General features: G+C 42.9%; 1 protein-coding gene across 3 annotated transcripts in view; it reads left to right on the plus strand.

Moving 5' to 3' along the window:
• EXPH5 (exophilin 5) overlaps positions 1-14,337 on the plus strand; it is an 85,395-nt gene that overhangs the window by 39,810 nt on the left and 31,248 nt on the right. For all 3 annotated transcript variants that reach the window (XM_030829239.1, XM_030829240.1, XM_030829241.1), the window contains exon 2: positions 12,590-12,750. In XM_030829239.1, the coding sequence (XP_030685099.1) occupies positions 12,590-12,750 (161 nt within the window). The remainder of the gene's footprint in view (positions 1-12,589; positions 12,751-14,337) is intronic.

Below are 14,337 nucleotides of genomic sequence, written 5' to 3' on the forward strand. Positions count from 1 at the left end.
GGGTTCTTATGAAGATTAAATTAGTTAATATGTGTAACATGCCTGGCCCAGGACAAGCACTCGGTAACTGTTAGCTATGATTAGCTTTCCAGTATTATTCCTATGGAAAAATTACTTTTTACACACATGATTTTAATTTGTGTACAGGACCACATCTTGCACTTATGTCAAATATCAACTGAACTGCTTCACAATAATGGCAGAATAAGTTGGTAGACCTCATTTATTATCCCCTAGATTCAGCAAATATATATTGATCGACCATGAGTCTGGGACCATGCTAGGCCCTGGGGATACCAAAACAAATGAGACACAGCACCTGTCTTCAAGGAGCTGACAGCCTGGTGACACAACCAAATAGGCACATGACAAGTTATTCAGTGTAATTTGGTAAATACAGAAGTGACAGTGGGTGATTTCCGAATTGGCTCAGGTAAAAGGTATAAATTCAAAAAGGGATCATGTAAACCTAGGAAGACAGAAGAGCTCTGATGAGCTACAAGAGGGACTGACACTTAAACCCTAAGTCTGACCTCAGGGTGGACAGCTAGGCTTTTCTACAGCGCCTTCTTGAGGGTGACTATTGGTAAAGGGCGACTATTGGTGAGAGACCAATCACTGTGATCTGAACCAGATGGGAATTACACATCCTTATTTTTACTTACTTTTTTTTAGATAGAGTCTCACTCTGTTGCCCAAGCTGGAGTGCGGTGGCACGATCTCCGCTCACTGCAACCTTTGCCTCCCCAGTTCAAGCGATTCTCCTGCCTCAGCCTCCCCAAGTAGCTGGGGTTACAGGCACCCGCCATTATACATAGCTAATTTTTTTGTATTTTTTGTAGAGACGGGGTTTCACCATGTTGGCCAGGCTGGTTTCAAACTCCTGTCCTCAAGTGATCCGCCCACCTCGGCCTCCCAAAGTGCTGGGATTACAGGCACGAGCCACTGCACCCGGCCTTTTTTTCTTCTTTTCTTTCACCCAGGCTGGAGTGCAGTGGCACGATCTCAGCTCCCTGCAGCCTTGACCTCCTGAGCTCAGATTCTTCCCCCTCAGCCTCTTGAATAGCTGGGATTACAGGCACGCACTAGCACGCCCAGCTAGTTTTGTTCGTTTGTTTGGGGTTTTTTGTAGAGACGGAGTCTCAGTACGTTGCTGGTCTCAAAACTCCTGGGCTCAAGCAATCCTCCCACCTTGGCCTCCCGAAAGCGCTGGGATTACAGACATGAGCTACCATACAATGGTCAATTTTTTAAATACAGAAAATATTGCTTTTTATACTAGAGTAGGCAGTCTCTGTCACAGCCATTTTTGGAGTTGAAGTGGGCCTTATTATCCAGCTTGGCTTAAAAGCTGGTGTCATTATTTTGTTGCCTCTCTTTGAGTCCTAAAGGGCTGTTGCTGTTACTGTTGTTGTTGCTTGCTTGCTTTATAAAGTTTACCACTTTTCCTTCTCTGAGCTTCCCTTCCTTCAGACTTCCGTGTATGATTTAACTTTACCCTTAGGAAAAGAACACATTTTTCAATATACTTGCTTGCTTTTTCTAATCCTTGCCCCTCCCTGAGTCTTGGCCGTGGGCTGAACCAAAGAACAGGCTCTGATGTCAGGGACAAAGGCTCTCAAATAACAATCTTTCCAGAAGATCAACAGGGAGAGAGACCAGGCCCTGGATGATAAAGCTGCTGGTGCAGCCACTGAACCACAGGGCTTTCTCTTCCTTTACTCTGCCTCTTTCTGACTGGGAACACACAACAGTTGTTTTAAAGCTTTCCCTGGAGGGTGAACGATAAGAAACCTGTTACCTTTTTGAGAAGGAGTCTCGCTCTTTCACCCAGGCTGGAGTATCTCCGCTCACTGCAGGCTCCGCCCCCCGGGGTTCACGCCATTCTCCTGCCTCAGCCTCCCGCGTAGCTGGGACTACAGGCGCCCGCCACCTCGCCCGGCTAATTTTTTTGTATTTTTAGTAGAGACGGGGTTTCACCGTGTTAGCCAGGATGGTCTCCATCTCCTGACCCCGTGATCCGCCCGCCTCGGCCTCCCAAAGTGCGGGGATTACAGGCGTGAGCCACTGCGCCCGGCGGAAGTATCACCTTTCTAAAGTAGGAGAACAAAAGGCCACACTTTCCCCAGATGGTGAGTCTCTTGGGGCTTCAGGGTTTTGAAAAGGCTCTCGCTTGGACATCCTGATCCATCTTCCATTATGACACTGGCCCGACGTTTAAGCTCTGACTCGGGATACAGTTCCTGCCTCATCCTCTCCATTTGTGCTTTTCTGTGTGTCGTGGTTGCTGGGCAGTATGACAAAATTATGTCTGGATTCCTGTGTGGGAGGAAAACTTTAATACTGCTTTGATCTGCAAATCAAGGGACAAAGTCACTTTCATAGGATTCAATGTAATTGGAAACTTCATTCTGGGATTGGCTGATGGCTGAACTTGTAGGAGATCAAGGGACTATTTGGCAAGATGTCCTTAAAGGCTGGAGTGGAGGGTTGATAGAGATTGGGGTGCTTAGCTGCCTAGAAGGAGAACAAGGTGTAACAAGACGGTCAGGTCAGCGAAGATCAGCTGTAAAAGAAAAAAAAACAATGTGTAACAGAAGCAAGGGAGTAAGAAAAGTGAAGGAGAAATGTCAGAGATGTCAGAGAGGAGATAAACAGAAAAGTGAGAACATCCAAAAGAGGAATGGATGCCCTTGGCAAGAGGAGCTGATAAAGGGAACTATTCTGAGAAACATTTGAGATTTTTCTGACAAGAAAAGGGAAGCTATTCCTGGCTTAGGGAATTGTTTGTTTTCAAAACTTGCATAACTGCTCTCTCTTCAATCATATTTGAATTCTCATTACTGCCTGTTTAATTGGCAAAAATCACTGTAAGTTTATATCAATTGCATTGTTTCTTAGTGGGGTTAATAATACCCATAGACAATGAGATATACAGTTAGAAGAACATGGGTTTTAGACTCAGAGGCGTGTGGGTTCGCGTCTCAGTATGGCAGCTCCAGCAGAACTTCCATGTCCTCTCTGTAAATGAGGACGATACTGGAGCAGTGTTAGGGTGAGGACTGGCAATAAGAACTGCAAAGTCCGGCAGATGGCAAGAGCTCAATTCATATCATCGGTTATTATTTTTTTTATTGGTATGATTTCACCCGAAGACAGGGTGTTTGGCCAGATTATATCTGGAGACCTCTTTCGGCTTTGTAAGATTTGTCAATGATTTGGATGTGATGTAGGAGTGTTGAGGCTTTTCTGACCATAGATTTTAGACTAGAAGGTATCTTCAAGATAACCTTATCTGTATCCATGTTTTTTTCAATTTGTACATAACAAACCATGCCAGAATTTATTTTTATATTTATTTTTCTATTTTTTTTGAGACGAAGTCTCACTCTGTTGCCCAGGCTGGAGTGCAGTGGCACAATCTTGGCTCACTGCAACCTCTGCCTCCCAGGTTCAGGCGATTCTCCTGCCTCAGCCTCCCGAGTAGCTGGGATTACAAGCGTGCACCACCAGGCCCAGCTAATTTTTATATTTTTAGTAGAGACAGAGTTTCTCCATGTTAGCTAGGCTGGTCTCAAACTCCTGGCCTCAAATGATCTGCCTGCCTCAGCCTCCCAAAGTGCTGGGATTTCAGGTGTGAGCCACTGCTCCCAGTCTCACCCCAAAATTTAAAGGCTTAAAACTGCTTCTGTTTATTAGCTTACCATTCTGTGGGCTAGACATTTGGGTTGGACTCAGCTGGGTGGGTTGCTGGGGATCACTCTTTGGGCACCATGGCAGCTTGGCCGGGTCTGGATGGTCTAAGATGCCTTCACCCACGTGTTGAGTAGTTGGCAATGGCTCTCTGCCAGGCCTATTTCTGTGTATGGTCTCATCCTCAAGGAGACTAACCCAGGCTTCCTTATACAGAAGTCTCAAGGTCCCAAGAGGAAGAGAGCAGAAGCTGTAAGATCCACTGAGGCCTGTACTCAGAAGTCTCAGTTTCACTTCCACCATATTCTATTGGTCTTAGCAAGTGCAAGTCTGGCCCAGATTCCAGAAGGAGGTGAAAGAAGGTGCCTTTTAACAGCAGTTGTCCTGGGTCAGTCTTACTCCAAAGGCCAGAACAATTTCTGTTTTGCTTCCTTGGTAATAGTAAACACAATGCCATCACTGACTACCTGAACCTTGAATTTTCTGGCTGTTGTCTGTACCTGTTCATCCCCTTTCCTGACAACCACTAAGAAAGAGGTAAAAGAGACCCTGCCTCAGCCAGGCACGGTGGCTCACGCCTGTAATCCCAGCACTTTGGGAGGCTGAGGCGGGTGGATCACGAGGTCAGGAAATCGAGACCATCCTGGATAACACGGTGAAACCCCATCTCTACTAAAAATACAAAAATTAGCCCGGCGAGGTGGCGGGTGCCTGTAGTCCCAGCTACTCGGGAGGCTGAGGCAGGAGAATGGCGTGAACCCGGGAGGCGGAGCTTGCAGTGAGCTGAGATTGCGCCACTGCACTCCAGCCTGGGCAACAGAGAGAGACTCCATCTCAAAAAAAAAAAAAGACCTCGCCTCTTAAGAGTGGCAAAAAGTCACATTGCCAAGGAGTGTACCTCCAGGAATGATAGGAATCGTGGAGGAATTCTTTGCAAACAATCTACCCATCACTTATTCCTCTTTGCCAAGTGGGGAAAGAAAAGCTAAGAAAGTTAAATATTTGGCCAAGATCACCCAGCAAGAACCTGACACTACTCCTGGGCTCTGTCTCCTATCTGATAGGAACTCAAGAATGGGCCAGGGAGGGTATCATTAACAAGGAGCAGATAAGTGGGGCCAAAGAATTACTTACAAACAACGACTGGGAGATAAATGGAGAGCTATCATTTACTGAGCACGTTCTAAATGGTTAGTCCATAATTAATTTGTCCTGGAGAAAAGATGGGCACAAAGCCTTGCTCAGAATAAAGTCAAACAAAAATGACAAGCAAAGGTCAGCAAGGACTAAGTTGGGAAAGTCAAAGAAGAGCAGGGGGAAGGGTGTCATAACTCAAGGCTGCAAGTAAAGGAAAAATAAGTTTAACTCAGGAATAGGAACATAAGAGGAGTGGTGTGTTCCAGAGGTGCTAGGGTGAAATCCAAGGCAGCATTTCGCAGACAGATTCATGTGAATGAAGCAAGGACATTTTGACTTGGAGCAGAGGGCTGGGCCTCTGGCCTAGCAAGAAAAGACCTGATTTAATTTAATCAAGTTGATCAGCCTCAGGGTAAAACAAATTAGAAGTGTAGACAACAGTCCCTTGTGATATGTTGAGTCAAGCTGGACTAATTAGGCAGGCAAGCTGTGTATTAGTAATTTCCCTGTATGTATGTCATTCTCAACCCTGAGGTTCTCATTGGCATAAAGTGGATGGTACGTCCCAATTGGCGCTGAACATATAACAAGCCCACATGGAAGAGGAAGAGCGTTGTGCAGGCTGGTTAAGAAGTTGGTTGAATTCTGCTTACAAACAAATGTTATCTTTGTCAAACTGAGGCTAGAGGAAATAGAAAGTACTGTCCTCAAGTTTTATCACCACACTTCCACTTCATGTTTAGAATTTTTTCTTACTTGCCAATATTGAGCATATTTGATAGTTTTTTTAAGTAAATGAATGAATCTAGACCACTGATTTTATCATTGTTGTGCCCCTTTTAGTAGCAGAAGCTCAGTTAACCATTGTCAATGTACAAATTATACTTCATAGGGCTCTTGGGTGTGTAGGGTTAAGAAGAGGAATTACAGGTACCCAGAGAGTTTGAATTTAGACTTTTATGTCATCGTTTCCCTTCCTGGGTCACCCTTACATCAAAGGCCAAAACTATTTCTGTGTTGCTTCCTTGGTAATAGTAAACATGATGCCATTATCGACTACCTGAACCTTGAATATTCTGGCTGACAACTGTATCTTTTCATCACTTTCCTGACAGCCATCCCCAGAGTTATCCTTAAAAATATTTCTGCTTTAAAAATATTTGAATTTCTTCAAAATCTTGCCCCCTTCATGTATCTGCGTGCCACTACTGTCTGAATTTCATTTCTCACTATCTTCAGGAAACAAATACTAGCATAAACATATCCACGGATTATTTATGTTTTACTTCCAACAGCCCTATCCAGAGTCAGGTTTGTACAGCTCAACATTCAAAATTTAATCAAAATGAAAGTCAATCTTATCACAATAAGATGATGACGAAAAAAAGAAAAAAAAAGTCAAAAAGTTTCTTATTTAAAATACATAAGAAAAATGAGCTGGTTTTTTAATTAAACGTTTCTTATTCCAATAAAGAACTCTGAGACACTGATTTTTTTTTTTTTTAAAGGTAAAGTGTCACTCTGTCGCCCAGACTGGAGTGCAGTGGCACGATCTCGGCTCACTGCAACCTCCGCCTCCTGGGTTTAAGTGATTCTCCTGCCTCAGCCTTCTCAGTAGCTGGGATTATAGGCACCCGCCACCATCCCGGCTCATTTTGTATTTTTAGTAGAGATGGGGTTTCGCTATGTTGGCCAGGCTGGTCTTGAACTCCTGACCTCAAGTGATCCACCTGCCTTGGCTTCCCAAAGTGCTGGGATTACAGGCATGAGCTACCGCGTGCAGCCGAGACACTGATTTAAAAATTGACAAAACACACAATTGCCAAGTCACAAAGTGTAATTACTAAACAAACATAAGGGAAGGGTTCAAACCTTCCTGTTATCAAAGAAATGTAACATATTTTATTAAACAAAAAAATAAAGATTCTTAAAAAAAATAATTACTAACAATTATAAAGAGTACCACCAAAACATTAGAAAAATTAAAATACTTGAAATAATAATACCTTGTCTTCCAAAGATGCCTAGTGGCAGACTTGTACATTGCTGGCATATGTGATATTGGTACAGCTATTTTGGTAGTATGTATAAAGAATGACAAAAAGGGTTAGGCTCCATGGTTCATGCCTGTAATCCCAGCACTTTGGGAGGCCAAGGTGGGAGGATCACTTGAGGCCAAGAGTGAGAGACCAGCCTGGGCAACAGAGTGAGACCTCTCTCCTTTTGTAGAGACCTCCATATCTACAAAAAATAAAAATATTAGCTGGGCATAGTAGCGTGCAACTGTAGTCCTAGCTACTCAGGAGGCTGAAGCAGGAGGATCATTTGAACCCAGGAGTTTGAGGCTGCAGTGAGCTATGATGGCACCACTGCACTCCAGCCTGGAAAACAGAGTAAGACCCTGTCTCTAGAAAAAATAAAATTTAACTTTAAAATAATCACAAAAATGTTTAGACTCTTTGACCCAATCATTCTACTTTAGTCTGGCAGAGACACTGTAAAAATAGAAAATGCACGGCCGGGCGCGGTGGCTCACACCTATAATCCCAGCACTTTGGGAGGCTGAGGTGGGTGGATCACAAGGTCAGGAGTTCAAGACCAGCCTGGCCAATATGGTGAAACCCCGTCTCTACTAAAAATACAAAAATTAGCTGGGCATGGTGGCACGCACCTGTAGTCCCAGCTACTCAGGAAGCTGAGGCAGGAGAATCACTTGAACCCGGGAGATGGAGGTTGCAGTGAGCCGACATTGCGCCACTGTATTCCAGCCTGAGTGATAGAGTAAGATGCCATCTCAAAAACAAAATAGAAAATGCACAATGATATTTATTACAGCAATATTTATAAAGAAAAATTTCAATGTCCTGGATCAGGAGAATATTAAAGGATGGAAAACATAATATTATGCAAATACTTAATGATTGCTCTGAAGATGAGTGATGTTAAAGGTGTTATTAAAGTTTTGGTAATGTTAAGTTTTTGCAGTGTTAACTTTTGGTTTTTTAAAGATTATATATGCATGATATCTGTGAGTGGCATCTTCTATGCACTTATGTAAATCAGAAGTCTAGGAATCTTCCTTGATGTGTCTCTACCCCTACTCCCCAAAACGCCGTCACTTGGGGGTCGCTTTTCACCTTAAGTCACCCTGAACACTTTCCGCTTTTCTCCAGCTTCCCCACTACCATCCTGGTCCAAGCAAACACCTCTTTCTTTTAGACCCTGCAAGTGTCCTTACTGGTCTGCCCCGCACTGGAATCTACTCTCCACCTGCAGCTAGGATGATCTTTTAAAATGCAAATCCAACGGGTCTTACCCCTGCTGAGCCATCAATCATTGCTCCATGACCAAACACCAAATTGCGGAACCTTACCCCTAATGCTACGTTATCTAACAGTGGCCTCTCTGCTTGTCTTGGGCTTCCTCTCCATCTCCACACTCCAGCTACACTGGCCTTATTTCAGTTCCTTGCTTCTTCCTTTGGGGCACTTGTTGCTCTACAGAGGCTACCCCTCTGCCTGGAAAGCTCTCTCTCAGACCCTTCTGCCATGACCCTTTGGCCTCATCCTTCATCCTTCATTCTTCCAGCCCTATGTCATCTCAGAGATATCTTTCCCAGTGGTGCCTCAGCCCAGGTCCCCTTGTCATATGCTCTCTTAGCAGCTATTTACTGTTTTTTTAAGACAAAATCTCACTCTGTTGACCAGGCTGGAGTGCAGTGGCATGATCCTAGGTCACTGCAGCCTCCAACTCCTGGGCTCAAGGGATCCTCCTGCCTCAGCCTCCTGAACAGCTGAGACTACAGGAGCACACCACTAGAGCTGGCTAATTTTAAAATTTTTTGTAGAAGTGGGTTTTCGCTATGTTCGCCAGGCTGGTCTCTCACTCCTGGCCTCAATTGATCCTCCCACATTGCTTCCCAAAGCACTGGGATTACAGACAAGAGCAACCACACCCAGCCTTATTTACTTTTTTATTGTTTCCCCCCACATACACTCCCACCCCAGCAGAATTTAAATCCCATGAAGGCAGGGACTTATTCACTGCTCTTTGCCCAAGGTTCAAATATGTGTTGAGTGAATAAGCCATATTTACCACTATTTGTTACCCTATGTCAATATTGTTATTGGATTCATATCTGTCTCTCCCACTAGACTGTAATCTCTCTAGGGCGGGAGCCCTATCTGCTTTGCTTACCATTGTATGCCCGCATTTGCACCATCGGTGGCCTTCCACAAACGTGTATTGAATATTACATATATACCTCAGCATCCCAAGTAGCTGGGACCACAGGTGCAAGCAACCACGCCTGGCTAAATTTTAAATTTTTCGTAGAGACAGGGTCTCACCATGTTGCCCAGGCTGGCCTCAAATTCCTGGACTCAAGCAGTCATCCTGCCTCAGCCTCCCAAAGTGCTGGGATTACTGGTGTGACCCACCACGCCCAGCCTGGATATATTTTATCACAATTGTGTAAGAAATGCAGCAGAAAAATCACACTGAAAGAGTAACATTGACTGTGTTCAGATTATGACAATATTACTGATTTCTGTCTCCAAAAAAAAAGTGGAAAAGTGACAACACAAATAAAAATTCACAAACAAAAAGAAGAAATAGTTCCATATATTGTACATAATAAAAAAGCTAAAATAAAATGAAAAATAATAAAATAAGCTAAAAGTAGAAATGATACCTATAATTATTCTACTCTAAAACATCGGGTGTTTTCAATTTTTTTTTTTGGTGTGCCCAAAAGGGGGATCATTTTTACACAGCTATAATCAGAGATAAACGTTGTATTTTCATTTTCCTGCTTCATGTTTTGTCATATGCATTTTCCCAGGATTCTATGTTGTCTACATAATTGTTGTTAGCAACTACATGATGCTCAGTTAAATTAATGTTCTTGGGGTGGGGTTATTGCTGTAAGATAAATTTCCTGGAGTGGAATTCAAAGTGTTTGAGTACTTTCAGGGAAATACAGATTTCTGGCTTCATTGGCCAGAAGACAGAAAAGAAGCAGGCAGTGGTGGATATGTACACAACCGTGGAAGGAAAGCTTGAGGTACGATTAAGTGAACTGTGATTATTTTTAAAAGAGAGTCAGGGCTGGGCATGGTGGCTCATGCTTGTAATCTCAACACTTTGAGAAGCTGAAGCGGGAGGATCGCTTGAGGCCGGGAGTTCAAGGCAAGCCTGGGCAACAGAGTGAGATTCTGTCTTTACAAAAATTAGTCAGGGATGGTGGTCCCAGCTACTGGGGAGGCTGAAGCCAGAAGATCACTTGAGTCTAGGAGGTCAAGGCTTCAGTGAGCTATGATTGAACCATTGCACTCTAGCCTGGGCAACAGAGTGAGACGTTGTCTCTAGAAATAAATGCAAAAATAAATAAAAATTGTAAAAAGAGAGTCAATATTACATCAAGCCTCTACAGGGAAAATGTTGCTTATATGGAACATTTCTAAGTCAAGTAGCTTGACTGTCTCCTGAAATGAGACAGATGTTTTCAGAAACAGAGAAGGGTGGTGCCAGCTTTTGGGGAACTGACAATTAGCGAGGGCTCCAAGGTCGTGTACAAATGTGGGGCATTAGTAAGTGAGGCGTTCATAAGTTAGAGGTAGCCAATATTGGTTAGAAGCAGATACTTAGGATCTCTTAGTCTGCTCTGTTAGTAAATGAAGTAGCAATAAAGACAGGAGTACCAGGCATCAGAGGGCGGAAATGGCCAAAAAGGAGGCACCAATGCAAATTCTGTAAGTTGAACATGTTGATTGCTGTCTAGTGCTTTGCAAAATGCAAGTCTGGGCAGGGTGACCTCTGGCTTCTTTCTCGAATATTTTATAAAATAGCAGTATCATAGCCCCAAGCAGGAGCCTGAGTTGCAGCCATCTCAGTTCATTGCCTTTTAACTCCAAATTTGCCACTTCGCAGATATCTTGCTCGTCACCTCCTTAGCAATACAAAGACCCTAACACTTGTGCTTTACAGCAGACCCTGGATAAAGGATAACAGCGGCTGAGCCACATAGAATACTTTTCCAAGCAGCAGAATCTCCCAGGGTTGAAACCCAACAACATGCCTAACTTTTTCATCAGTGCTATCTAAAAACAACCACTCTGTAAGCCTTGTCATCATGTTCTTCAAACTCCACTTTCTGTTCATTTTGCCTCCATCCAGGAACATCTCCCTCTGGATTAGGCACCTCTCATTTCCAAACAGTTCTAGGGTCTTCCTTAAATAGAGCAAAATGATCTACTTTGAAAAAAGTGTTAATAAATCACAACAACCAGTGATTTAATTAAGAACTTAAAGCAGCATTTTCATTTGAAAGAGAATTGAGCAGGAAAGGGGAGGAGAGAAGAAAAAAAAAGTAATAGGATTTCAGGCCACATGTTCTGACATTATGGGGCAGATACATTTGTGCGCTGCATGGCTTTTCTGTCCATCTCAAATTACCCCATCCCTTACTACCTTTGCATTATTAGACTTGGGCTCACTCATGGGCTTTTATGTTTTTGTGTGTAAAGAAGTTCATTATCTAAGACCATTATATTTGGCAGGGTGCTGTGGTGGCTTACGCCTGTAATGCCAGCACTTTGGGAGGCCGAGGCAGGGGGATCACTTGAGGTCAGGAGTTCAAGACCAGCCTGGTCAACATGGCAAAACCCCGTCTCTACTAAAAATACAGAAATTAGCCAGGTGTGGTGGCAGGCTTCTGTAATCCCAGCGACTCAGGAGGCTGAGGCAGGAGAATCACTTGAACCCAGGAGGCAGAGGTTGCAGTGAGCCAAGATTACACCACTCTGTCACCTGGGTGACAGAGAGAGACTCTGTCTCAAAAACTAATAATAATATTAATAAAACTGTTACATTCAATAATTTCTTTTCTGCATGTTAGCTTTTATCTTTGACCACTGGATGGACAAGCAAGTATCCTATTTGTTACATTCACTGTTGAATCCATTGCCTACCTGGGGCCTCATAAACACTAAATTGATTAACATTGCTCAATAAACATTTAATGAATTAACAAGTGAATGAATGAGTAATCAGAACGAGAATATTCTAGTTTCTGCATGTCATTAGAACATCTATCATTCAGTTGCATTATTAGGTCAGGTTTTAGCACATTGCTTAATCCAGGTTGTCCTCATCAGCCTGATGATTATTTTAACTACTGGCAAAAACTTTTAGTTTGCCATCGTATTTACAAGAATACTAAAAAAGAAAAAAAAAAGAATACACCTAAAATACATGCATTGTTGAAAGGGAAATTCTGATTAGAGCCATTTTTTCTCTAGACTTATAGATTATACTGCTTCTCCATTAGGTCAAGTTTAGCCCATCACATGGATTGGCCTTAGATGTGAATGAATTTAAAGAGTGCATTGAGGCTGGGCCAGGTGGCTCTCACTCCTGTAATCCCAGCACTTTGGGAGGCTGAGGCATGCAGATCGCTTGAACTCAGGAGTTCGAGACCAGCCTGGGCAACATGGTGAAACCCCATCTCTACTAAAAATAGAAAAAATTAGCTGGGTGTGGTGGTATGCGTCTGTGGTCTCAGCTACTTGGGAAGCTGAGGTGGGAGGATTGCTTGAGCCCAGGAGGTGGAGGTTGCAGTGAGACGAGGTTGTGCCACTGCACTCCAACCTGGTGACAGAGTGAGACCCCCATCTCAAAAAAAAGTACATTGATTTGAGGATGAGCTTGATGTTAAGAAAATAAATAAAGACCGCATTAATGTTTTATTTTATTTCAGCAAACTTCAGAAGACAAAGAGGGATATCAGATGGCTTCAGGGAGTGACTGGTGAATGGTTTGAAGAAATTCAAAGAAAAAAGTTTTGCAATGAAACAGATGTTAGCCAAATGTTAAAACAACCACTTACATACAGGCTAAGGAAGGAGATGGCAAAAAATGGTAAGAAAAAGATTTTAGATTTAAAGTTGATTTCTTTTTTTCTGTGGCATAGTATTGTAGATAATGGCCCAGTGGATCTCCAATGTAACCAATCCATGTTTAGAACTATTTTAAAGTCGTAAGCCACAAAAGTTTATAATACAATATACACTAAAAAAAAGTGAACTGAAATTTTACTGTAATAATGTCTTGGGTTTTTTTTTGTTTGTTTTTTTGGGTTGTTTTGAATCAGGCAAGATAGCATAGTGGATAGGAATATAGACACTGATGTCAACAGAGGCCTGGATTCAAATCTCTGCTCTGTCTCTATTCATGTGAGTCTGTTCAAGTCATTTATTCTCTGTAAACCTCAGTTGCCTCATCTTCAAATGAATACAATGATACCTACACCTCATAAGGTGGTTATGAGAATTAAGTAAAATTATGTGTATAATGTATTAAGCTGGGCAGGGGGTAGGGGGTGGCTCGCACTTGCAATCCTAGCACTTTGGGAGGCGGAGGCAGGAGGATCACTTGAGCTCAGGAGTTTGAGACCAGCCTGGGCAACGTGGCGAAACCTCATCTCTACAGAAAAGTACAAAAATTAGCTGGACATAGTAGTGCCCACCTGTAGCCCCAGCTACTCTGGAGGCTGAGGTGGGAGGATCAGTTGAGCCTGGGAGGCAGAGGTTGCAGTGAGCTGAGATCATGCCACTGCACTCCAGCCTGGGCGACAGCATAAGACTGCACCTCAAAAAAAAAAAAAAAAATATTAAGCTGGAACAGGGTAAGCACTTAAATAAATGGGATGACTATGATGAAGGGGGAGGAAGAAAAAGGGGATGGGTGGAGGAAAGGAGAATCAGAGATCAGAGGAGAAGGGAAGGAAGGTGGAGGAGCTGCCACACTTCTGGAACTTTGGTAAACTCCATGAATGAGTTCTAATAAATGCCTTCTATATAGATTAAAAGGATACTAAAACTTGCATTCACAGGACTATTGCAAAGATAACCAAAGTGCACTAGAAACTATAAAATACTAAAATAAAATATCTTTTTACTGGCGCAGAGTCACATTGACTGTTTTTGTGCATGTTACTAACATTAGTAACATCATGAAACATGCAAAAAGACTTCTAAACTTCTATACTGATAATATCTTGCAACTCTCATAATAAACGTATCTATGTAAAAAGACTCACAGTTCAGATTTTTTAGATCACCCCCATACGTGCCCTGGTGACTTTTCCCTTGTCCTAAATTCCCCTAGTATTTATAAAGTCAGCGTGTCCAAAATCATTATAATATTATGGATTTTGTTTATTTTAATCTTATTTATTTATTCATTTATTTATTTATTTTGAGATGGAGCCTTGCTCTGTCACCCAGGCTGGAGTGTAGTGGCGCGATCTTGGCTCATTGCAACTTCTGCCTCCCAGGCTCAAGTGACTCTCCTGCCTCAGCCTCCTGAGTAGCTGGGATTACAGGTGTGTGCCACCACGCCTGGCTAATTTTTTTGTATTTTTAGTAGAGCTGGGGTTTCTCCGTGTCGGCCAGGCTGGTCTCGAACTCTTGATCTCAGGTGATCTGCCCACCTCAGCCTCCCACA

This window comes from Nomascus leucogenys, chromosome 15, assembly GCF_006542625.1.
Source record: "Nomascus leucogenys isolate Asia chromosome 15, Asia_NLE_v1, whole genome shotgun sequence".
NCBI classification, from domain to species: domain Eukaryota; kingdom Metazoa; phylum Chordata; class Mammalia; order Primates; family Hylobatidae; genus Nomascus; species Nomascus leucogenys.